Consider the following 25,660-nt stretch of genomic DNA (forward strand, 5'->3'; position numbering starts at 1 on the left):
CAGCAGCCTTGAAGGTATTTGAGCTCTGATCTCCAGAACATTAGCCCAGCCTATTGATTGCCAGTTCAGTAATATTAACACTTTGCAACCATCCCCAGCCTCAGAGACGTGTGATAGCTCCTCATTAGAGTGCACTGAGGGAGGGCAAAAAACGTGCAAGGACAAGTGCATTCAAAGAGATGAAACAGAACAAGAACATAAGTGATACAGGTAGAAGGCAGAGCAGATCACAGTCAGGTGAAAGTCAAGAGTTCAATTATTCCTACCACGCAATGGGGCTTTCTTCCAGTATCCATCTCGCACTTCTACATAATCGTACCAGCACAGCCGGCTCCTGAATGTGTCCATAGCCGTGAAGTTTAGAATAATCTTTAAAAGTAAATGAGGTAAAGTCATGATAGGAACAGTCCTCAAATTGAAAACTGAGTTGATTCATCTGAGTTGACTTTTATTTTTATGGGGTATTACAAAACAGGTGATAGCAAGCCAGCAGCCACATTATTCCATCTCCTCTGGTCTACATTTCCATTGCTAACTCAATAAAAAAGGGGAACCGTAATATGGGCTTCATTTTTTGTTACCATCCATTTCACAACACTGAGAGAAAGTGAGGACTGCAGATGCTTGAAAGTCAGAGTCAAAATGTGTGGCGCTGGAAAAGCACAGCAGATCAGGCAGCATCCGAGGAGCAGGCATTTCGGGCAAAAGCCCTTCAAAAGGAATGTTGGGGGTGGAGAGGGGATGGGGGCTAAGAGATAAGTAGGAGGGTGGGGTGGGGGTGAAGGTAGCTGGGAAGGCGATAGGTGGATGCAGGTGGGGGATAAAGGTGGTGTTTGGAGGGGAGGGTGGAGCGGATCGGTAGGAAGCAAGATGGACAGGTGGAACAAGTCAAGAGGGTGGTGCCGAGTTAGGAGGTTGGGACTGTGATAAGGTGGGGGGAGGGAAGATGAGGAAATTAGTGAAGTTGACATTGATGCTGTACAGTTGAAGGGCCCCAAGGCGGAAAATGAGATGTTCTTCCTCCAGTCATCAGGTGGCTTGGTTTTGGCGGTGGATGAGGCCCAGGACTTGCATATACTTGGTGGAGTAGGAGGAGGAGTTGAAGTGGTCGTCCACAGAGCAGTGGGATTTTTTGTTGCATGTGCTCCGGAGATGTTCCCTGTAATGCTCTGTGAGTTGGCGTTCTGTCTATTCAATGTAGTGGAGACCACATCAAGAGCAATGTACACAGTAGATGAGGTGGGTGGATGTTTTCACATCTGGCAGAGATTTTCCTGCACATCCAACCACCTCATCTGCCATACCCGATGCTCTCAATGTGGTATCCTCTGTATCAGGGAGACAGAACACCAACTCGTGGAGCACTTCAGGGAACATCTCTGGGACACATGCACCCAAAACGTCCTCTGCCCTGTGGCCGAACACTTCAACTCCCCCTCCCACTCCACCAAGGACATGCAAGTCCTGGGCCTCCTTCACCACCAAAACCACCAGGCGAGTGGAGGAAGAACATCTCATCTTCCGCCTTGGGACTCTTCAACCACACGGCATCAACGGCAACTCCACCAGTTTCCTCATCCCCCCTCCCCCAACCTCATTTCAGATCCAATCCTCCAACTCAGCACCGTGCACTTGACCTGTCCCATCTATCCATCTTCCTTCCCACCTATCTGCTCCACCCTCCCCACCGACCTATCACAATCACCAGCTCCTCCACTTGCAACCACCTTCCCAGCTACCTTGCCGTTAGCCCAACCCCAACCCGTCCAATTATTTCTCAGCTCTCCCCCACCTTCCTGATGAAGGGCTTCTGCCTGAAACATTGACAGTCCTGCTCCTCGGATGCTGCCTGACCAGCTGTGCTTTTCCAGCGCCACATTTCACAGCACTGTACAAACTCAATCCCTTTTCAATGCACTTGAAAGTAGTATCTCATCCCACCCACAATGGATCACATTATAGGCTTGATGGTGGGCAGGACTGCCACCAGAAGCCTGCACTGTGTGAGGATAAATGGTCACCTGCCTGTGGTTTTTCCCAATTACTGACTTGATGGCAGCCTCACTGTCCTTCAAGGCTCACCAAGCCCAGGGGACAACAGAAGGTCTTTCAGCTTTAAAGCCAACTAGGATGCCACAAGTGTCTCAGTAAGTGAAGGAGAGAGAGAGGTGGCACGATTTTGCAGCACACTCTCCCTGGGGATATTTTGCTCTAAATTGAAACAAAAATGCATTCAAAAGCTGGGGTCTTTAGAGCTTTGATTAGGGGTGAGGGTTGGAGAGGGATGGTGATAGCCTGCTGCTGAGCCCAGGGAGACAGACTGTGCCTGTAAGCCTGCCTGCAATGCTGTTCTCCACCCTCTCTGCCATTAAGTCTGCACTGCCTCTCCCTACCACTTTTGCCAAAATGAATTGCTTCACACCTCTCTGGATTAAATTCTATCCACTTATTCCATACGGTCAATTCTGTTAACCTAGCCATGCCCTGATGCAGTCAATTGCTGCCACGCTTCGTGTGAGGTTTTGATTTTTCTTTTACCATGTTACATGTGTTGAGACAAGACTCTTTTATGCAATTGGGAGGGACATCTGGATACAAAGCCATGGTCCCAGGGGTGAGAAGATAAAGTGGTTTCCCATTACGTCAAGCATTTCCTGTTCTTTTCCCTGTTCCACCCACCAGCTTGTGAGAAACGTACAGGGTTGTGAGGCAACATTCCCACAGATGACCTAATGGATGGACCTGTCCATTCCAGCCCGTCTCAGAAGTAAATGCTGGTTATGGCTCATTGAAATGAATCACCTCAGGAAACTATCATTGGTCAAAGGGAGGGGCATCACTTTAACCCTATATGTGCCTCAAATGGTTTCACACCAGCCCCAGGAGCAAGGACAATGGTTTTGTGGGTGGTGGACTCGTTTGTGAATGGTTTGGTGGGGGGTGGAGATATTTGAATGGCTTAATAGGTTCAAGGTGGTTTGTGAACAGGGTGGGGTTTAGAGGGGTTGGGGAAGTTTGAATGAGCTTGGGGTGGTTTCTGAATGGTTTCAGGGAGAGGAGTTTGAATGGGTTCAGGGTGGTTTCTGACTGGTTTCAGATCGTGGTTTCTGAATGGGTTTAAGGGCCATTTCTGAATGGGTTTGAGGTGGTCTCTGCATGATTGGATAGTGGTTTCTGAATGGGTTTGAGGGTGGTTTCTGAATGAGCTTGGGGGGCAGGAGTTTGAATGGGTTTGAGGTGATTTCTGAATGGGTTTGAGGGTGGCAGTTTCTGAATTGGCTCAGGGTGGTTTCTAAATGGGTTCAAGGTGGTTTCTGAATGGGTTTGAGGTGATTTCTGAATGGGTTTGAGGGTGGTTTCTGAATGCTTTCGGGTGGTGGTTTCTGAATGGGTTCAGGGTGGTTTCTGAATGGGTTCAAGCTAGTTTCTGACTGCATTTGAGGTGGTTTCTAAATGAGTTTGAGGGTGGTCGCTGAATGTGTTCAGGGTGGTCTCTGAATAGGTTCTGGTGGTTTCTGAATGGCTTTAAGGGTGGTTTCTGAATGGGTTTGAGGGTAGTTTCTAAATGGGTTTGAGGTGGTTTCTGAATGCGTTCAGGGTGGTTTGGGGTAGTTACTGAATGGGTTTGGGTTGGTTCCTGAATTGGCTCAGAGTGGTTTCTGAAGGGGTTCGGAGTGGTTTCAGAATGGGTTCAGGGTGATTTCTGAATGGGTTTGAGGGTGGTTTCAGAATGGGTTTGGAGGTGGTTTCAGAATTGGTTCAGAGTGGTTTCTGAAGGGGTTTGAGTGTGGTTTCTGAATGGGTTTGAGGGTGGTTTCTGAATGGGTTTGGGTGGTGGTCTCTGAATTGGTTCGGAGTGGTTTCTGAAGGGGTTTGAGGGTGGTTTCTGAATGGGTTTGAGGTGGTTTCTGAATGGGTTTGAGGGTAGTTTCTAAATGGGTTTGAGGTGGTTTCTGAATGGGTTTGAGGGTAGTTTCTAAGTGGGTTTGAGGTGGTTTCTGAATGGGTTTGGGTGTGGTTTCTGAATGGGTTTGAGGGTGGTTTCTGAATGGGTTTGGGTGGTGGTCTCTGAATTGGTTCGGAGTGGTTTCTGAAGGGGTTTGAGGGTGGTTTCTGAATTGGTTTGAGGTGGTTTCTGAATGGGTTTGAGGGTAGTTTCTAAATGGGTTTGAGGTGGTTTCTGAATGGGTTTGGGGTGGTTTCTGAATGGGTTTGGGGTGGTTTCTGAATTGGTTCGGAGTGGTTTCTGAATTGATTCGGACTGGTTTCAGAATGGGTTTGGGGTGATTTCTGAATGGGTTTGAGGGTGGTTTCAGAATGGGTTTGGGGTGGTTTCTGAATGGGTTTGGGGGTGGTTTCTGAATGGGTTGGGGGTGGTTTCTGAATTGGTTCGGAGTGGTGTCTGAAGGGGTTTGAGGGTGGTTTCTGAATGGGTTTGTGGAGGTTTCTGAATGGGTTTGGGGGTGGTTTCTGAATGGGCTTGAGGGTGGTTTCTGAATGGGTTTGGGGGTGGTTTCTGAATGGGTTTGGGATGGTTTCTGAATGGGTTTGAGGGCGGTTTCTGAATGGGTTTGGGGTGGTTTCTGAATGGGTTTGGGGTGGTTTCTGAATGGGTTTGGGGTGGTGGTCTCTGAATTGGTTAGGGAGAGGAGTTTGAATTGGTTCAGTGAATAGCTTTTCTGCATCCCTATTATACAAGGGCTGAAGACTCGCACCTTCTCTCCGGGAGTAACGGAAATCCTCCAAATGCAGTGTGTAAAAGATGAATAGCCGTTTGGGAAGCCGGGAGAAGAGAAGTTACCCATGGAGTCTTGAAGCGTTTCCCCACAAGCTGTTGAAACACAACAACAAGAACTTAACATCTTTCACCAGTATGGAATCAATCAACTTCTGATCAAAATGTAACGTTTCAATCAGATCTATTGTACAAGAATTCAAACACAAAATGACTGTCTTATAAATTGACTCTTTGTGTAGTTCATGATCTGAATAAATCTTCTGCTGGTCTGAATCCACAAGACTGTCCTGACTGATGCACAAGTGCATAAATATGCCATGTTTACATCCCACATATAAAAGGGAGTGGATCAAAACAGAACTTAATTTCACAGCACACAAATTAAAAACAGGAAACTGCGTAACTCCAACAGATGCTGTGACAGGATCAGAGACTTTGGGAGTTGGCAAGAGTTAGTTGCACTACAGCAGGGCTTTCTAAACTGTAGGTCATGACCTCTAGTGAGGATGAGGCTTGGGATGACAAGCTCTGAGGCAGCAAGGTGTGCCATGAGCTTGGAATGGAAAGGCTTCTTTTGTAAATTGAATTGTTTGGACATGTCAGGACACAGCTCCAGGGCAGCTGGGATTTGAACCCACACCTTCCAGCCCCGAGATAGGGACATTACCACTGCATCACTCTGAGACTGCACTGAATACAACTAGATGCCAGCCCCCTTTAAATTCTGAACACACTATTATACTTCCTTACGATTTGTACAGTAGATTCTGGTACTGAGGGAGCGCTGCACTCAACAGTGCTGTCTTTGCGGGTGAGACATTAAATGGAGCCCCTTTTTTCCCTCTCAGGTAAGGATAAAAGATCACATAGTGAGTACTCCCCAGTGTCCTGGCCAATATTTATCCTGCCAACATCAAAGCTGTTTATCATGCTGTTTGTGGAATTACCCATTCCAACATTATGACAGTGAGGACACTTCAAAAATACTTCTTTGGTTGTAAATTGCTTTGCAGGTAGTAAAAGACATTACCTCAACTCCTTGCAGTGCATTTCGTTCAAACTTTGGAAGTGCTCAGACACCTCACAGTTTTACTGAAAAGTTGCCCTCAGTTGTTCGAAAAGGAATGAACTCTGACCCACACCACAGTTGAGCCATGTCTTGTCTCCTTATAGCAGCCTCATTAGACTCAACAACACTCAGACCACATTAGACTCAATAACACTGAGCTGCACACAGCCAAGGAACTCGCAGACATCACATAGCCTTGTTCTAATCACCCTCACCAATTACTTAACAGTCAACAAACCATCTCTTTTTCTGCATAATTTTCCTCTTCCTTCCTTTCTCATTTTCATTATGTTAATTCTCCTGATTTGAGCAGTGCTGGCAAGGCCAACATTTATCACCCATTCCAGTGGCCAGCTCTTGTTCCTTGTATCCTCATGGCCCTGACGAGTTGCCGATTAACATGAATTTCTGGTCCACCTCAGCATCCAGCTGGTCTGGAGTCACATGCAGACCAGACTAGTTAAGTCTTGACTTTTAAACTTTGAATTGCATAGCCTGGACAGCACAGAAACAGGCCATTCAGGGTCAAGCTGGTAAGTGGCAAGTAACATTTGAGCCAGGTAATGATTATCTCTAATGAGAGAGAATCTAAGCATCCAAGGGAATTACCATTACTTAATCTCCCACTGTCCATGTCCTGGGGTTTACCATTGATCAGAAACAGAATTGGACTAGCCATACAAATATTGTGACCGCAAAAGCAGGTTGGGACTGGGAGTTCTGCAGTGGTTAACTTCTCTCCCATCTCAATAAAATGCTTCCACCACTGACAAGGCTTAAAGTGGAGTGTGATGGAATACTTCCCATTTACTTGGATGAGTGCAGCTCCAACAACACTCAAGAAGCTCAACACCACCAGGAAAAAGCAGCCTTTCAGTCTACAACATATTCGCCAACTTCAATGTTCACAACAACCCCCCTGCCCTCCCCAACTCAAACCAGTGTCAGCAGCATGTGCCTTGTACAAGATGCAGTAACTTATCAAGCCTTTGATAGCATTCTTTACGACCTTGAAAGGCAAGGGCAGCAGATACATGGGAAAAGTGTCCCTTGAAAGTTCCTTTCCAAACCAACACACTATCCTGACTTAGAAATATCTCAGCCGTTCCTTCAGTGTTGCTGAGTAAAACTCCTGGATCTTCCTCCCTGACAGCATTGCGGGATTACCTCCAGCACTTGGACTGCAGCAGTTCAAGAAGGCGGCTCACCACTTAGGGATGGTCAATCAATAGTGGTCTTGCGAGAGTGCCTACATCTTATGAATGAATTTTAAAATTCGCCTGCTCTCATCCTATCAGCATACCCTTCTGCTCCTTTCACTCTCAAGGACTTCTCCAATTTTCCCTTAAGTTCATCATTGCAGGCTTCCAACTTTAACCCACTTTGACAACCACCAACTTCACAATCGGAATGTACCAGCTCTTTATTTCCAGATTGATTCTGAATGAAAGCTCAATTAAAGTGTCTCAGATTATCATGGCAAGAATTTGAATGCTCTTTCTCTGGATTACTGTCCAGTTGTATAATTACTACATTCGTGCCTCATTAAAATTAAAACGTAAGGGTACAGTGCCTATGACTTCCCTAACCTATAGGGGACATGTGCATTTATACAGTAAGTGCTGATGAATTGTTTATCATAGTGAGCATCACTATCTGCTTCAGTATTGAAGAAGAATTCACTCTCCCCATTAATCAGGGGTCGGTGGAACAAGGATGAAAGGAAGGGTGGAAGGCAGGAGCGATTGGATGACAGAAGACTTAGTCCTCTGAGGCCAAAGTGCACAAAGATGGGACAAGCAAAAAGTAACAAAAGAGGTGCTGAGAGCTGGTTGCTGTTGGCGATTTTCCGCCTGTTTCTTCCCATGCGTTGACTCCACGGCACTTCCTGAGCTGAAGTGCTGGCCTTGCACTCACACAGCGTGTGTCATTCATGAATGAGCTGGCTGGACTGAACTCAAAGTGACTGATGCCAAATAAGCCCAGGCTGTGATGCTACATCGTTTGCTGCTTCCCAATGCTACAAAGCAAACAGAGTTTTGCTGATCTGGGTGGAAGGCATACACAGTGCTCTGTGAGTGAAGCAGGGTGCCTTCCAAACTCATCTACAGAATAGTAATGAATGGGGAGGGCAGGAGGAATTCCACAGGTAACACACCAAGCACCTATGACCCTGAGGCAACAAGACGTCAAATTCTTTCATGGGAATTTTGAGTTGATAGCTGGGCCAGCATTTGTTTTCAATCTCCAATTGCCCTTCAATTTGCTTGCTCATTTCAGATGGCAGTTAAAAGCCAGCCACATTGCCATGGGTCTGGAGTAAGATGTTGGCCAGACAGGGTAAAGATGGCAGATCCCTTCCCGAAAGGCCATTAGAGAGCCAAATGAGTTTTTATGGCAAATCAATGATGGTCGTCATGGTCACCATCACCAAGACTGGCTTCCAACCCAGATACTTCAGCTACTTTGGAAGTGACCTTCCCTACTAATATATTGCTTGTCCCTTCAGTGTTACTGGGTCAAAATCTTGGAAATGTCGAATGCAAATGTGGGCGGCACGGTGGCACAGTGGTTAGCACTGCTGCCTCACAGCGCCAGAGACCCGGGTTCAATTCCCGCCTCAGGCGACTGACTGTGTGGAGTTTGCACGTTCTCCCCGTGTCTGCGTGGGTTTCGTCCGGGTGCTCCGGTTTCCTCCCACACTCCAAAAGATGTGCAGGTCAGGTGAATTGGCCATGCTAAATTGCCCGTAGTGTGAGGTAAGGGGTAGATGTAGATGTAGGGGTATGGGTGGGTTACGCTTCGGCGGGGCGGTGTGGACTTGTTGGGCCGAAGGGCCTGTTTCCACACTGTAAGTAATCTAATCTAATCTAATCTAATCTACCTCCATCAAATGGGCTGCAGTGGCTCAAAAAGGTAGCTCATCACCACCTTCTCAAAGGTAACTATGGATGGGCAACAAATGCTGGCTCAGCCAGTGACACCTACATCCCATGAACTAATATTTTAAAAATCTGTTGAACTTAAATTCCACTTGCTGATATGGTGGGTGTCCCCAAGCCACTGGATTCCTCATCCTGTGACATTACCACGATGCCACCGTTTCCAACAAAATGAACTAACCTGCTCACTTCACTAGCAAAGTCTCAGTCAACAGTGGCCACTCCTTAAATAGTTCTGTTCAGCTCACAAGGCCGGCCCAATCCCTCACCTTCAACAAATCATACTCTTTGTTGGGGAAAATGTGCAAAGAAAGTCAAATCCTTCTTTCCAGTTTGCACTGGCTGGCTGAACAAGCATTCTGTCAGTGGAGAAAGCTCGCGCTGTGGTACTGTATCCTTTAATCAACTGATGGCAAATAAAGTCGGCAAGGCCAGTATAGAGTTCCAGGGTCTGGAACGTGAAGAAAACAATAGCTCGTCTTCTGATGGATGGCGGCAGCAATATTAAAAATAAGGCTGTAAAGTGCTCGAATTGCAGTTTCCACAGAGCTCTGCTCCCTCTAAAGAATGTGCAAGCGGCCAAATATTTGACAACCCGACAGCATCTGGCTGAGCCAAGCATCTGGTGAGCACATGAGCAAACAGCTCACCCCATTCTGGCAGCTGGGATGCAGCATTCCTGACTCCAGCTCTACACTCCAAGGAATACCATGTCAGAATTTAGTGAGATATAGAATGAACAGAACTACACGTTATGGATGTCGAAACAAAATAGCCTCTCCATTGCATAAACACTAATTTCTACAACTGATGGCAGCAGTTCTCACAAGCTCAGCTGACAGAAAGAGAAACAGAAATACTGGAAATCTGAAATGATAAGACAAAGTGTCAGAAATGCTCAAGGGACGTTTAGAGAAATTTTGCCTGATTCCTTATCTGCTCCCTGAAGGAGTCTTGCCAGGCTAGTTCTTGCACTGATGCTGACAGTATTCTACAGATAGCGCGGACACTGGGAGAATGTTGCTTTCAATCATAGGATCCCTACAGTGCTAAGTCATTTAGCATCTCGAGTCCACACTGACCCTCTGATGAGCATCCCACCCAGACCTAGCTCCCCACCCTATCCCGTAACCCTGCATTTCCCATGGCTACTCCACTTAGCTTGCAGACTCCTGGACATTACTGAGCAATTTAGTATGACCTGTCCACCGAACCTGCACATGTTTGGACTGCGGGAGAAAACTGGAGCAGCTGGAGGAAACCCATGTAGATATGGGGAGAATGTGGAACTCTATAGTCAACTAAAGCTGGAATCAAACCTATGTCTTTGGCACTGTGAGGCAGCACTGATAACCACTGAGCCACTGTACCGCATTCTTCTTCTGGGGATGAGTAAAACTAGACATGCAACACAAGAATTCAGAGCCAGAATAGGCTCTCGGCTCCTCGAGTCTGCTCCGCCAATCATAAGATGACGATTGATCTCCTTGTTACCTTGACGCCACTTTTCTAACATTCCAAGCCCATGTGCCCAGCATTGAGGCACCAAGCACTCAGAACTAACTCTTTGTTCACCAGTCTGACACCAGTCTTGAAGCAACTGCCCCACTTGAGACACAGCAGAGACAGTAGGCTTCTGAGGATGGCCTTAAAGCCCCCCTGAAGAGCTCAAGCATGCCTGCTGACTCCTGAGAGATCCCGCCAAACAAAACGGAGATGGTTCATCAAGGAAGACAGCAAGCACATCAAAAGACTTTGTTGCAAACATGCAGAGACAAAATACAGACTGAGGGAGCACACATAAATTTCTGACAACCCAATCCGCCTAACCCTCCAAGTACCACTTTCTTGCCCCACCTGAGGCAAATCCTGCAGGTTGGAACTTATCAGCCGTCACAGAAATTCCGAAGTTGAAGTGGAAGCAGATCAGCCTCAGACCTGAGGGACAGTCTATGGAGAAAGGCAGCTGAAGGATAACATCTCCTCCCTCACATTCAAGTCTCCGAGATATCACAGCCAGCATTCCATCAGCTTTACTGGTTACTTTCTATCCTTATGGCTTGTCCTGGTAATTGGAAAGCATGCCACATTCACCACAGCCCTGAATCTCTGAAACCAAAGCATAAAAAGCCTTGCTCAGTTTCACAGTGTCTCTCTCCCTTGAGGGTGAACTCGTCAGTGAGATTCTGCCTTCCTCCCTTCACAGGACAGGCATCATACCGTTCTCAAAAAACATCCCTCCCTCTCCACCCCTGACCCCCCACCCCCACCAGCACAAAGCGGATTGGACCCTCCTTCACTGCACAGCAAAATGCACATATTGATTGAAACACAATTACAGTGACCACAAGCCCTCTTTAATTTGCACAAACAGCCATTGTCGATGCCTATATTAAATAACGTGCTTCCAACAAGGAGGAAGGGCTTTTGGATCCAGCCCCTCATTAGCAGAACTTGGCACTCGGCTCATCCTGTTGCCTTCTGCAGAACGCCGTAAACTTAATGAAGGGCAATTTTGCAAAGCGCAGGAGGGGAGATCAGCCAGTCGTTTATTAACCTCTCACCGAATAAACAATCCTAATAACAAAACTGGGTCAATGTCAGCCTATGCTGCTGTGCTTCTGCCTGCAGGCATTCATTGCTGAGTCAGCTGAACGGGATAAAGAAATGAAAAACACATTGGAAAGACTAACAGATCCTTCCAGTCGGTGACCTCTTTCAGGAACAGCAAAATGTACATATAATCAGGTTGGGGGAGGTCAACCTTGCTTCTAACAGGGAGCAAGTCCCCATTTTGCCATGTGTGCTTCAGGTTTCAGCCTCTGGAACAGGACAGACAATGAACTGGTTTGAAGTGGCATCAGGTGACAGAGGGAAAGCTGCCTGAAAGCCCTTTGTCTAAAAGATCAGTGCTCGTAACACATCAGAAGAAAAGCACAACTTCGTACTTTTAAGAGCCATTAGGGAACATGGCTGCTTCTTTAAATGAAGATTAATATCCGAAGTGTCTGCTTTCTCCTCACAATGGTGAAAGGATATATGATTAAGGTGTAGTCAGTCCCACGAGACGTAAAGCCTGTGGTGAGTTCAACTGCAGCACACAGCTACCGCACGCATTCCAGTGGATACTTACTGAGTGCCTACTGCAAAAGCACTTAGAAAACCTTACAGCTCAGGAGGAGATTATTTACAGTCGCAGAGATGTTCAGAATGCAAACAGACCCCTCAGTGCAACTCTTGCCCACCAGATATCCTAAATTAATCTCTTCCAGAATTTGGCCCATATCCCTCGAAACCTTTCCTATTCATGTACCCATCCAATTGCCTTTCAAATACTGTAACTTCCACTCCATCCTCTGGCAGCTCATTCCATACATGCACCACCCTCTGCCTGAAAACGTTGCCCCTTCGGTTCCTTTTAAATCTTCCTCTCTCACCTTAAACCTATGCCCACTAGTTTTGGACTCCCTGACCCTCGTAAAAAGATCTTGGCTATTCATCCTATCGATGCCTTTCATGATTTTATAAACCTCTATAAGATCACTCCTCAACCTCCAACACTACAGGGAAAAGAGCCCCAGCCTATTCCGCCCTCCCGATAGCTCAAATCCTCCAACCCTGGCAACATCCTCCTAAGTCTTTTCTGAACCCTTTCAAGTTTAACAACATCTTTCCTTTAGCAGGGAGATCAGAATTGAACACAGTATTCCAAAAGTGTCTTCAACAATGTCCTGTACAGCTGCAACATGACCTCCCAACTTATGACTCAATGCACTGATTACCAAATGCCTTCTTCACCACCCTGTCTACCTGCGATTCCATCTTCAATAAATTATGAACCTGTGCCCCAAGTGTTCTCCAGGACCCTATCATTAAATTCGCAAGTCCTGCCCTGATATGTCTTACCAAAATACAACATTTCACATTTATCTAAATTAAACTCCATCTGCCACATTTGGCCCATCATGCCTGTGGGGACCCTTTGAAAACATCACTAAACTTGTTCCAAGTTCCTCAACAACCTTCCCTCTGGTAATTTTCCCCATAATCTTGCAATTGTTCTTCACCTAGTCAAATATTTATCCGATTTTCATTTGCGAGTAACTATTCAGTCCGTTGCTGCCATCCTTTTGGGCAGAGCCCAATCATTTCAGCACATAGCAGTTAAAAAAAATGCCCATTTTCTTACACTGTGCTTCATATCAAACTCAATCCAAATCACAAAATGTACAGCCAGCTGTTAATGCAAACAGCAGTTTTTTGGTTGTAGCTCCCTGTGTGGACCTGGCTGTGATTCTCTGTGGCTTGTTCTAAGTACTTGCGTGTTTTTTTTAGATACGCAATGCCATTTGCTGTTGCTAAAGCAGGCTGTGAATGTGAAATAAAAAGACACAGTGCAGGACTTGGAACAAACATGGAGGTGATCACTTCCTGGGTATACACCCACTTGCTCCATAACTCTAAACAGTTTGTTTTAAAACAACACACACAGTGGGCAGCAATCTGAGCACAAACCAAACTAAATTTTGACCGCACGATGCACAGCCTTCCTAGTACCAAGTGAAATCTATACTTCTGAGGAATTTGTGATCATATTCTTTCACAGAGGAAAAGACCAGTGTTTGGACTGGGTTAGGTCGTCTGTTTTCAGCATTTGAAACTAAATTCATTTCTTTCCTTCCATCAGGCAGAATGTACTTGCTTCAGAGCAAATTCAATGAACAGTCATTCGGATGGTCCCTGAGATGACGGTAATGTCTCGTTAAAAGACATTGAGGGGGTCAGACCTATATTCCCCCGTATTTAGAAGAGGTGACCTCATTGAACTGGGTGCTCCGGTTTCCTCCCACAGTCCAAAGATGTTGCAGGTCAGGTGAATTGGCTACGCTAAATTGCCCATAGCGTTAGGTGCATTAGTAGGGAGTAGGTGAATGGGTCTGGGTGGGTTACACTTTGGAGGGTCGGTGTGGACTTGTTGGGCCACACTGCAGGGAATCTAATCACAAATCTAATCTGAAACATATGGACAGGGCAGACAGATGCTGAGGAAACGTATCTCTTGTTGAGAAATCTAAAACATGGGGGCCACAGTCTCAGAATGGGCAGCCAACCATTCAGGATAGAACCATTCACTCCAAGTATTGTAACTGTTTTGAATTCTCTACCAGACAGCTGGATGCTCAGCCACTGAATAAATTCAAGGAAGCCAAGGATTTTTGTGAACTATATGGGGCTATTGCTGAAAGGCCAAGTTGAGATTATTCAGTTGCAATCTCATTGAATAGTGAATAGGATCGAAGGGGCAAATGGTTATAGCTCCTATTTCTCATATTCTAACTGACCCAACAATTTAAGCCAGTCAGAGATATACAGAGCAATGGCTACATGACGTGCAGAGGGCCCTCGGCCTTCTCTCTGTCGTCAGCAAATGACAGTCAGATGCTTCTACTGCGGTGCATCGTGGACATTTTCTCACTGTAACCCCATTCTGAGGCTCGATAGTTGTTGGGAGCCCTCAGTGAGAGCTATGGGGCCACTGTATCGGGGAGCTGCGAGTAAGAATGGGTCTGTCTGAAAGAGACAAAAAAAGACTGCAGATGCTGGAATCCAAAACAGATAGGCAGGAGGCTGGAAAAACTTAGCAAGTCAGGCAGCATTAGGAAGTGGAGAAGTCGACATTTCGGGAGTAACCCCTTTTCTATCTGTAAGAGCAGGATGGCTGCATTACAACTCAGTCAGAGCTCCAGAGCAGCCTTTCCTCCCTTGGAGCTTGCAGTCTTGAAGTTTCAATGCCATGTTAATTCAACATTTGGGCACTAGCCCTTAACACAACTGCAGTCTACGGAGTTCCGGTTAACCAACACAATACACAGCCATACATTGAACTATTTATCCCTCTCTAGTAATTCCATCGTGTTCAAAGGTCGATTAAAAAAAGCTCACTCTCACCCCGCCCTCTCCATTAACAAAGATAGCAAACAGCCTCCTATCCTAAACCGGATAGGTGACACAAAACAAAGCAGATGCCTCCACCACCAACTACCTTCTCGGCTGACACATCATCCCCAAAGTTCACGATTCAGTGACGTTTGTTTTTGTGGTAAATGTAAGGAGCTCGAGCTACAGTTGCTTTCTCAACTCCTGCTTGCCAAGAGACGAGCCAGATTCCAGTCTTGCTGCCAATTTCATTGCAGCCAAAAGGATTAAGCGATTAGGGACTCTGAAATGCATTCTCCTTTCAGAAGCCTCTCAATGACACCAGGTTAACGTCTCGTAAAGATGGCTTCAACCTCCCAAACACGGATCAGCTGGAGACTGTAGCCACATGAACACAAATGCTCATCTGTCTTGCATTAATGTTGGGGGAGGTAGGAGGGACAGGTTTGGAGATGAACAGTTGCGCATTCTGCCAAAGATGATTAGAGTACATCCCATTCCAAAACAGAAGGACGCACAAGTCTTCATCTCAACCGCTGGCTTCCCAACATCCCCTCAAAGAAAGGCTGACCCTTTCTCAGAAATATTTTGCTTTTGAGAAGTTCAGTAAACGTGGCTGCTGTGGGATTTCACACAATGATTTCCCTCCAAGCTGACACATTAAGTGATGAATAGTGCATGCACACAACAGGAGAGCTTCACTGGTCCCTGGGCGTAACTGAAGCTGAAACCTGTTGATTTCCGACACTTTGTACAGCCAATAAACTGCGTCCTTGAAATCAGCCCAAACAAACAGACGTCACATGGATAACAAGATCCAAGAACAATAAGGACAAAGTAAAATGAACTTAAGAAGACAGACAAATAAAAAATCAGTTGAAACAGACATCCGTTCTTCCCCAAAGGGAGAGAGATATGTGGCATCATTCTTGGTAATACCAGCTTTGAGAGTTTAAGGATGAGAATTTTGTTACTGCAAATTATTGATCAAGGTAAACAGGAAGATCAATAAAATGCTGCTCCAAAATATTTGCCAACAGGCTGGAAGATTCTGCAATTACTTACAAGACAATCAAACTATCCAGAGCAGAAGGTTTATCATGTGAAGCTCAAGGGCGAGATTTTATCTTTGTGTTGCAAATATGTTTTGATGTTAATGTGCGTTGTATGGAATATGCATCATCTCCGAACAATAACTTGCTCTTAATGGGTACCTTTTCACAGAAAAAGATCACAAGGTATTTCACCAGGGTGACAGGAATGACATATCGCCCACATTAAGACCAAGGTCTCTTGCACCTATCAAAGGTGAGTCCCTGAAATCCCCAAGTTCCTTGTTAACATTTCAATGCCCTAAAAATCAATTCCACACTGCCTGGCACTTAAAGTAATTCCAAACATCTGGTGTCAAATGGGATCCAACCTTTAACCTCCAACTAAATCCCAAGCCCACAGTGCCTCCTTTAGGCCAACTCACACCACAGCCCCATGCTCAGCCCCCCACTTGTCCAACCCCCAAACCTTCACCCATCTCAAGCCCAATTTTCTTTCACTGCAACTATTTCCACAGGAGAACAACAGATGACTGGACCCCACTGAAGCGACGTTGAAATGAGGCAGCACGATAAAGCAACAGAGAGAGGCATGAATTCACAGCCCTTGTGATCTATCAGAGTTTGCATTTCTTTGGAACACTGTGAAACCTGATCTGCAGCTTCATTTAACTCACAACGGTTACACAATGAGAAACGTGTGTGCATGTAATTGAAAGGCCAAACATGTCATCATTTTGAATTCAGTGTTGGGCTTCTGCCAGGCACAATATTAGATGTCTCCCTTGATAGTTGCTTTATGAGTCTAATCACAGGCCCCGCTGACTGGCAAAGAGTTTTTTTCAACTCTGAGGGAATTGTTTTGCTTCAGCGGGAGTAATGTTTGGGGAGGAATGAAGGACTCACTGATTTTGACATGTGCCAAAATGCCACGCAATGTTCCACACTGGCCCGTAGGGAATCTGGAGACTCAGCTCCTCACAGCATTCCAACTTTACCTTGAATCCAAGTACAAGGCTGCGACTAGACAACCAGGTGAAAGGTGTCCCCACTCTATTTTCTGTACAAAATGTTACACATAAAAATCTAATAGGAGCAGAACAGTAGCCACAACCTTCATTTGACAGCACTTAGATGCTGAAAGCTCCTCTGGTCACCATACCATAAAAATGAGGAGAAAGTGAGGACTGCAAATGCTGGAGATCAGAGCTGTAAAATGTGTTGCTGGAAAAGCACAGCAGGTCAGGCAGCATCCAAGGAGCAGGAGAACTTCAGACGAAGGGCTTATGCCCGAAACATCGATTCTCCTGCTCCTTGGATGCTGCCTGACCTGCTGCGCTTTTCCAGCAACACATTTTTCATACCATAAAAATGATACAGGGACACTGGAGAATGATGTCGAGGAGATTTGAAAGCATTTCAAAATGTGAGAGTTTAGGTATCATAAAAGGAATGGCTGGCTGGGGCTCTTCCCTTCTGCAAAATGAAGGGTGACGGATGACCTAATAGAATTCCTGAAGGTTTTTGATGGTGTGGGAAAGGATATGGAAGAGGGAAATAGATGGTGACATCTTGCAAAATGTCCAGATTACAGAGGAGGAAGTGCTGGATATCTTGAAACGGGTAAAGGTGGATAAATCCCCAGGACCTGATCAAGCATACCTGAGAACTCTGTAGGAAGCTAGAGAAGTGATTGCTGGGCCTCTTGCTGAGATATTTATACCATCGATAGTCACAGATGAGGTGTCGGAAGACTAGAGGTTGGCAAACATGATGCCAATGTTTAAGAAGGGCGGTAAGGACAAGCCAGGGAACGATAGACTGGTGAGCCTGACCTCGGTGGTGGGCAAGTTGTTGGAGGGAATCCTGAGGGACAGGATGTACATGTATTTAGAAAGGCAAGGACTGATTCAGGATAGTCAACATGGCTTTGTGCGTGGGAAATCATGTCTCACAAACTTGATTGAGTTTTTTGAAGAAGTAACAAAGAGGATTGATGAGGGCAGAGCAATAGATGTGATCTATATGGACTTCAGTAAGGCGTTCAACAAGGTTCCCCATGGGAGACTGATTAGCAAGCTTAGATCTCATGGAATACAGGGAGAACTAGCCATTTGGATACAGAACTGGCTCAAAGATAGAAGACAGAGAGGGTGGTGGTGGAGGGTTGTTTTTCAGACTGGAGGCCTGTGACCAGTGGAGTGCCACAAGGATCGGTGCTGGGTCCTCCACTTTTTATCATTTACATAAATGATTTGGAGGCGAGCATAAGAGGTAGAGTTCGTAAGTTTGCAGATGACACCAAAATTGGAGGTGTAGTGGACAGCGAAGAGGGTTACCTCAGATTCCAACAGGATCTGGACCAGATGGGCCAATGGGCTGAGAAGTGGCAGATGGAGTTTAATTCAGATAAATGCGAGGTACTGCATTTTGGGAAAGCAAATCTTAGCAGGACTTATACGCTTAATGGTAAGGTCGTAGGGAGGGTTGCTGAACAAAGAGACCTTGGAGTGGAGGTTCATAGCTCCTTGAAAGTGGAGTCGCAGGTAGATAGGATAGTGAAGAAGGCGTTTGGTATGTTTTCCTTTATTGGTCAGAGTACTGAGTACAGGAGCTGGGAGGTCATGTTGCGGCTGTACAGGACATTAGTTAGGCCACTGTTGGAATACTGCATGCAATTCTGGTCTCCTTCCTATCGGAAAGATGTTGTGAAACTGGAAAGGGTTCAGAAAAGATTTACAAGGATGTTGCCAGGGTTGGAGGATTTGATATACAGGGAGAGGCTGAACAGGTTGGGGCTGTTTTCCCTGGAGCGTCTGAGGCTGAGGGGTGACCTTATAGAGGTTTACAAAATCATGAGGGGGGCATGGATAGGGTAAATAGACAAAGTCTTTTCCCTGGGGTGGAGGAGTCCAGAACTAGAGGGGCACAGGTTTAGGGTGAGAGGGGAAAGATATAAAAGGGACCTAAGGGGCAACTTTTTCACACAGAGGATGGTGCATGTATGGAATGAGCTGCCAGAGGAAGTGGTGGAGGTTGGTACAATTACAACATTTAAGAGGCATTTGGATGGGTATATGAATTGGAAGGGTTTGGAGGGATATGGGCCGGGTGCTGGCAGGTGGGACTAGATTGGGTTGGGATATCTGGGTCGGCATGGACGGGTTGGACCGAAGGGTCTGTTTCTGTGCTGTCCATCTCTATGTCTCTATGAGTGGATACAGGGAACGTTTCCTCTTGTTGAGGAAGAGCAGAACCAGAGGCAGTCAAGTCACAGTCCCCAAGAAATCCAACTGGGAATTCTAGAAGGAACCCCTTCAGCCAGAGAGCAGGGCATGGAATTGCTTAAGTGAATGATATGGGTGTATTTGAGAGGGAGATTGATACATATAAGAGGGAGAGGGGAGAGAGGGTTAAGAGGGTGGATTTATAATAGAGCACAAATGCAGTTAAAACACCGGCAGGGAATACTTGGGATAAATGGCCTGTTTCTGTGCTGCATGTCCAATATAAACTTACATTCCTAGACTATTCCCAGCACATTTGAATTTGATGGCCCAACTTTGCCTTTCCTTTTTCCCTCCTGGAGACCCTTGACGAGCAGAAACCCGAATGTAGATTCTGCACTGCTCTCCCAAAACAGTATTGTCGCTTCAATGGTTAACATTTGGATGGGATGGGTGTGGCGAATGCTGGCCAACAGATCAGGGAAACAACTTGTTCCTTTTTCAAACCCTGCATGGGTCTTTTAACATTCATTCAAACAGGTCTCTCACAGACAGGATTCTCAGGTCAATATCTCATCCAGCCAACCGCACCTTCAGTTATGCTATACTCCCTCAGTACATTGTGTGTGCTATATCACAGGACTTTGACCCACCATTGTATAAACCTGAGCTAAGACAAGATGCCAATCACACTCTGAATGCTTCGTGACCTTATACACATGTGTAAATGTGGGTATATATGAATGTCGTAGGACCCTATTCCTCTTGCTGCCCATCTGAGTGTACACAGAAGAAATGATTCCCCCACCACGCTTTGTGAAGATAGTCTGTAAGAAGGGTATGCTTTGTCAGCTGAAAGAACAAGAGTGTGCAAACACTGAACGTACTCAGCAAGCATCCTTCATCTAATCTTTTGAGTATCAGGTTTCGCCTAGAGATGTCAGGGCACAGCTGGTTTGCATCATGCAACATCTGAAAGCAGGATCTTATGTTCTGTTACCACTGCTGTGAGACGATGAGCAGCTCAGAGCTCAAGAAGGGATGAGAGGACAAAGGGGGTTGTGCTGTCAAGAAGGAAATAAATCCTTCACCACCAACCCCCAAACCCCACCACTGCCAGTACGTCTTTTCATATGTTTACCTTGGTGGAATGATCACCCGTGGTACTGTCGGCAGACCATTCTGCTGCTCGGGGATCTGTGCTAAAGATCGCATTGATCGCGTGAGGGCAGAATAGGAATCAGATGTGACAGCTGTTAGCTCAGAATGGTTGCTGCTCAGGAAGAGGCCACAGCAAATCACCTGGTCCCACTCATCTGTCCCCCCGTAATACTGCAAACTGTTTCTCTTCGAATAATTATCATTTCCTTTTGAAAGTCATCGTTGATTCTGCCTCCATCACACTCTCAGGTACTACAGACTAGATCCTAACTGTTTGCAGAGTGAATGAAAGTTTTCCCGCCCTCTGGCTGAAGGGGTTCCTTCTCAAATTCCCAACTAGATTTCTTGGAGACTGTGATTTGACTGCCTCTGGTTCTGCTCTTGCCCAACAAAGACAGTAATGGTGGAGGGAGAGTTTTAGGGACAAGGAGTGGGAGGCAGAGACTTAGAAAGAGCTTGGTGAATCTTTCAGCAACTCGCCCTGCTCAGGCTGTCACTGTAATGGGTTATTCCACATTCAAACCACCCCGCAGCCTATCTTACCTGGGCATCTGTACAGCTTGCGAGCCTGGCTGATATCTCCCTTGCTTAGTCGCGTCCGCTGTCCTATTGGGGGCCGGACACCATTCTCGTCGTACCGAGGAAGGATAGTATCAAGGAAAATTCCCCTGGAGAGAAAAACGCTTGTCAGTTAGTCAGTTGGAACCCAAACTGTGTGCTCAGGCAATGGACAGATTCAACATGAGAAGAGATTACCCGAACCAAATGGTTGGGTCACTCAGATTGCCAATTGTCAATATGCTGGGAGTACATTCGAAGCAAACATGGTCAATGGGAAGCTGGAGACAGTAAGACTGAATGATGCAAGTTTATAAAGTCATAGAGATGTACCGCACAGAAACAGACCCTTCAGTTCAATTCATCCACGCGACAATATATTCTTAAATTAATCTCTCCCATTTGTCAGTATTTAGCCCATATCTCTGTAAATCCTTCCCGTTCATGTACTCATCCAGGTGCCTTTTAGATGTTGTCATTGTACCAACTTCGACCACTTCCTCTGGTAGCTCATTCCAGACATGCACCACTCTCTACGTGAAAAAGGTGCCTCTTAGGTCCCTTCTAAGTCCTTCTCCCTCACCTTAAACCGGTGCCCTCCAGTTTTGGACTCCCATACCCTGGGATAAAAGACCTTGATTATTCATCCTATCCATGCCACTCATGATTTTATAAACTTTTATTATGTCTCCCCTCAATATTCAATGGTCCAGGAATGGTAAGGAAATTAGAGAGACTGAGGAAAGGGAATCAGAGGGAGAGAGGCTGAGGAAAAGGGAGTTGGAGAGAAAGGGTTTGAGGAAATGGAGTTGGAGGCAAAAGATAAAGGGAAGGAAGATGGATGAATACAGATTGAGTGATGAGTGGGAGAAAAACACAGATAGCAATGTTGAAGGGAGAGATTTAGGGACAAGGAGTAGGATGCAGAGACTTAGGAAGAGGAATGGAGGAAGAAAGTCAGAAAAAAAGATAATTCTGTAGAAAGGCAGGGGAATGGGAGTGGAGCGGAGGGAGACTGAGGGATGCGTTTAAAGGGGAGGGTGACTAAGGGATGGGAGGAGGGAGGGAAACTGAGGGATGGAAGAGGAGGTGGGGGGGGAGCTGACTAAGGGATGGGAGAGGAGGAGATACTCTGATTTACTTTGTGCTTGTTCCTGGCCAAAGCTGGGAAGTAACTGGTTCAACACATGTTCCCTGGTCTGCCATAAGAAGTTAATAAGAAATTTCTGCGGCAGTTCGATTGTTAGAAGAGGCACAAAGTGGGGAAATGGGTTCCTCTCCACATCTGTGCATTCCGGCCAACAGTGAGCTTCTAACAAATCAAAACATGGTGGATTGTCTTAAAAAAAAGACAAGCTGAAAAGCTGCAGAATATAATTGCCCACTCTGGGTGCTATTGTGTTAATTATCATTTATCAGTGAACCTGCACTGAAGGAATGATCTGCTTATGTTCTTGTCAGCAGGATATACTGAGAGACGCAGAAGGCCAGGCTGAACGCAGTGGGAACAGGCAACTGCCCTGGATGTACTGCCTCAAAAAATTGAATGGCGTCAGACAAGCGGGCAAGGGCAGTGCATCTTCAGCATCACTGGACTCACACATGTCCCAGTCCTTTCTCACTCACCCACCAACCTTTTCTTCTCAATCATGACACACATCTCACATTCCTTCACCCGACCTACTACTCATCTGCAAGGCTCACGCACACGGCCCAAAGCTTGTGTTTCTTGCTAGCTATTCAACCATGACAGCTGTGTCACCCTCCGTGACATTCTTTGATTCCTCCCTTGTGCAGGACCACGCCACTGGTGAGGGGCAGGAGCATGAAAATATAGAGGATAGAGCAGTCAGTGGGTGAGAGGGCACTCTGGAGCACCAAGCTCCAGAGTGGCAGTAACAACAATAGACCTGTGCCATGCACCAACTCCTGTCACAATCCACCCACCCAGTATTGAGAGAGTAGACATTCCCTGCGCACGTGCTAACAGCCTCAGGGAAATGGTGTGTGGTGTGGCTAGCATGGCGAGTCTGAAGCTCAGTGAATGCCACAGTGAAGGTAAACCCACGCTCAAGAAGGACTGGACACTTCAAGGTTGAATTTCATACTAATATCTTCAAGCAGGAGCAGTTCAAAGGGCTCCACTCAGTTACCCTTGGAGGACAGAAGCCACGGGGATATAGTCAACTTGGTTTCCTGCTTCTGATCACCAAGTGTAATCCTCGTAACTATCTCACAGCATCCATTCAGCAGGTGGGAACGGGGCTAAACTCAGCTGTAAGTCAATCCCCTGTCAATGCTTATTCTCAGACTACCTGTTCAACTGAACTTTCTTGCAGTTAGAAAATCCAGATACCATATCCAGAATGTGCAAAGTTCAAGCATCATGCAATCCTGTCAATCTCCAGTATTTGCATTCCCAGTTAAGGCGCAGGCAGCATGCTGGCCTTTGTATTTGAATGTTGTGAATCCAAGGTCTACTCCAGAAATCCAACACAAAATCAAGCCTGGCACTTCAGTAGAGTACTGATAAAATGTTGGTCAAAAAGTGTGACGCTGGAAAAACACAGCCGGTCAGGCAGCATCCAAGGAGCAGGAGAGTTGACGTTTTGAGTATAAGCTCTTCATCAGGAATGCTGGGGATCCCAAGGGGGCTGAGAGATAAATGGAAAGGAGGGTGGACCTGGGGAAAGGGAGCTGGGAATGCAATTGGTAGATGAAGGTGGGGGATGATAAAATGTCGCACTGGCAGAAGTGAAATACTCAGTGTCGTATTGTGGGAGAGGGAATATTGAGGGACTGTTGAGCATTTAGAGGGTCAGTACTGAGGGAGTGCTGCACTATCAGACGGTCAGTACTGAGGGAGTGCTGCACTGTCAGAAGATCAGTACTGAGGGAGTGCTGCACTGTCAGAAGATCAGGACTGAGGGAATGGTGCATTGTTGGAGGGTAGGTGATGAGGGAGTGCTATTCTGTCAGAGGAGGCAATGTTGTACCACTGGAGCAGCAGTGATGAAGGAATGAAACACTGTCAGGGGATCAAAACTGAAGGGGTACTGTACTGGCAGAGAGACAGTACTTAGGGAGTGTTGCACCATTGACTAAGCAGTCCAAGGGAAGACTGTATTGTTGAGAAGCATTATTAACAGAACAATACACTGTTAAAGGAATCATACTGAGGGAACATTCTGTCTGAGGGAATATTGCAAGAGGCACAGTATCTTAGGAAGGTTACACTCTCCGAGTTGCTCCCTGTTCAGGTGATCTATCAAACCAAGGACCCTTTAAGAATTAGATGAAAGAATCCATTATACTATTTAATAAAGAATAAGTGGGTTCTCCTCCATCTCCTGCTCCACAACTCGTATTGTTACAACAGCTATCTGATCATTCATGAGCATTCTGTAGTATGTCGCAGATTGCTGTGTGCCAAGTGGGCTGTCAAGTCTCCGACATTAAATAATGCCAATATATCAGGCTGCAAAACGGACTGGAACGTGTTGCGATCTCCAAGGGCGCTATACAAATGCAAGTTCTTTGCTTGTATTTTTGATCCTTGCAGCCACTTGGCTGACACACCAGGAGAAAACCTGCCAGATGGAAGCACTGGATTGAGGAAGCAGAACTGTCCAGCTCTCCTGGTTAATGCTTCTGCCAGCTTCGTCTACCAACTGTTCATGAGCAATATCTCATCTTGGAGGGATGATGCTTCAAACATTGTCAGCTTATCTGCTGATTCACTACAATATGACCATTCACATCCCTTTCATTAAAAGTTCTGAACACTTGTGAAGGAAGGTCACTGGACCAGAAACATGAACTCAATTTTCTCTCTCCAGATGCTGCCAGACATGCTGTGTTTTCCTAGCAATTTCTAGCCTCCGTAATTATGTGATTTTCTTTTGCTGCCTACTTTATGTTTATAGTCCTTGGCTATAATCTCCCTATATCTCCCTGATCGAATCCTTTCGTAATCTTAAAGAACTGCTGAAGGTGACCCCTTCTGCCTTCTCTGTCCAATCAGAGAATGATTATAATAGGAAAGGCGGCCATTCAGCCTGTTGTGTCCATGTTGGCCCTCAGCGAGGGCAGTTGTTTAGCTCCACTTTTCCTCTGCCAACTTCCTCTCTTCAGTTCACTGCCTAATTCCCCTTTGAAAGCTTCGAACGAACCTGCTCCAGCACGCTCTGAGGCCATGAATTCCAAACTGCTGCATTAAGAAACGCTTTTCCTCACATCACAATTGGTTCTTTGGCCCTCTGGCTCTTGATCCTTCTGCCAACAAGAACGGTCCCTCTTCTATCTTTCATGATAGATACAGCCTCCCAGTTTTGGCAGCACCTTCACGAGCATTTTTTATTTATTGCACCTTCTCCAATACTGCTGGAAATGCTTGTTGTGATGGAGAGAAGTGTTGCGCACTGCAGTTTAACTGAAGTGCAATGCTAATTCAATTTCAAATTTACTTTCCAGATTTTCAATGCTATTCTTTTTGAAATGAACCCCAGAGATTGCTTTGTATTTGTGCTCAGCCCAGGGTTCAGGTTTGTTAATATCGAGCAATACTGCAAAAGAAGCAGCTTCATTCTAACAGTGAAACACACACAGCTCAATTCAACCTAATCCGCATTAATCTGTCAATCGAGGCACGAGGATAAAGGTTAAATAGAGGTTACAATTAAGTCAAGTGGAGGCAAAATGTGTCACAGTAAAAAGCAATGGAAAACACCCGATTCTCTTGAATGCTGCAAGGGAAAGAACATTATCTGGGGTAATAAAGTAGAATACTTTCTAGCTGGAATATATAAATAAAAAATGAAACAGGCTCGTCAAACACTCTCGCTGAACATCAGCCAGATGCCCCCAGTGCTCTCAAAGTCAGAACGACACGTGTCACAGTTGGCAAAGGCACAGATTTCCCAGCTCCCTCCTCCATCCCACATCTTCCCACAGTCTCAAGGAAACTTTAAACCCTC

General features: G+C 46.0%; 1 protein-coding gene across 2 annotated transcripts in view; it reads right to left on the reverse strand.

Moving 5' to 3' along the window:
* The window catches only part of LOC140459761 (bone morphogenetic protein 1-like), a 130,065-nt gene that overhangs the window by 26,788 nt on the left and 77,617 nt on the right, over window positions 1-25,660 (reverse strand). For both annotated transcript variants that reach the window (XM_072554264.1, XM_072554265.1), the window contains exons 8-10: window positions 20,670-20,794; window positions 4,716-4,831; window positions 267-369 (exon numbers count right to left, since the gene is read on the reverse strand). In XM_072554264.1, the coding sequence (XP_072410365.1) occupies window positions 267-369; window positions 4,716-4,831; window positions 20,670-20,794 (344 nt within the window). The remainder of the gene's footprint in view (window positions 1-266; window positions 370-4,715; window positions 4,832-20,669; window positions 20,795-25,660) is intronic.

Source organism: Chiloscyllium punctatum, chromosome 35, assembly GCF_047496795.1.
Source record: "Chiloscyllium punctatum isolate Juve2018m chromosome 35, sChiPun1.3, whole genome shotgun sequence".
Lineage (NCBI taxonomy): Eukaryota > Metazoa > Chordata > Chondrichthyes > Orectolobiformes > Hemiscylliidae > Chiloscyllium > Chiloscyllium punctatum.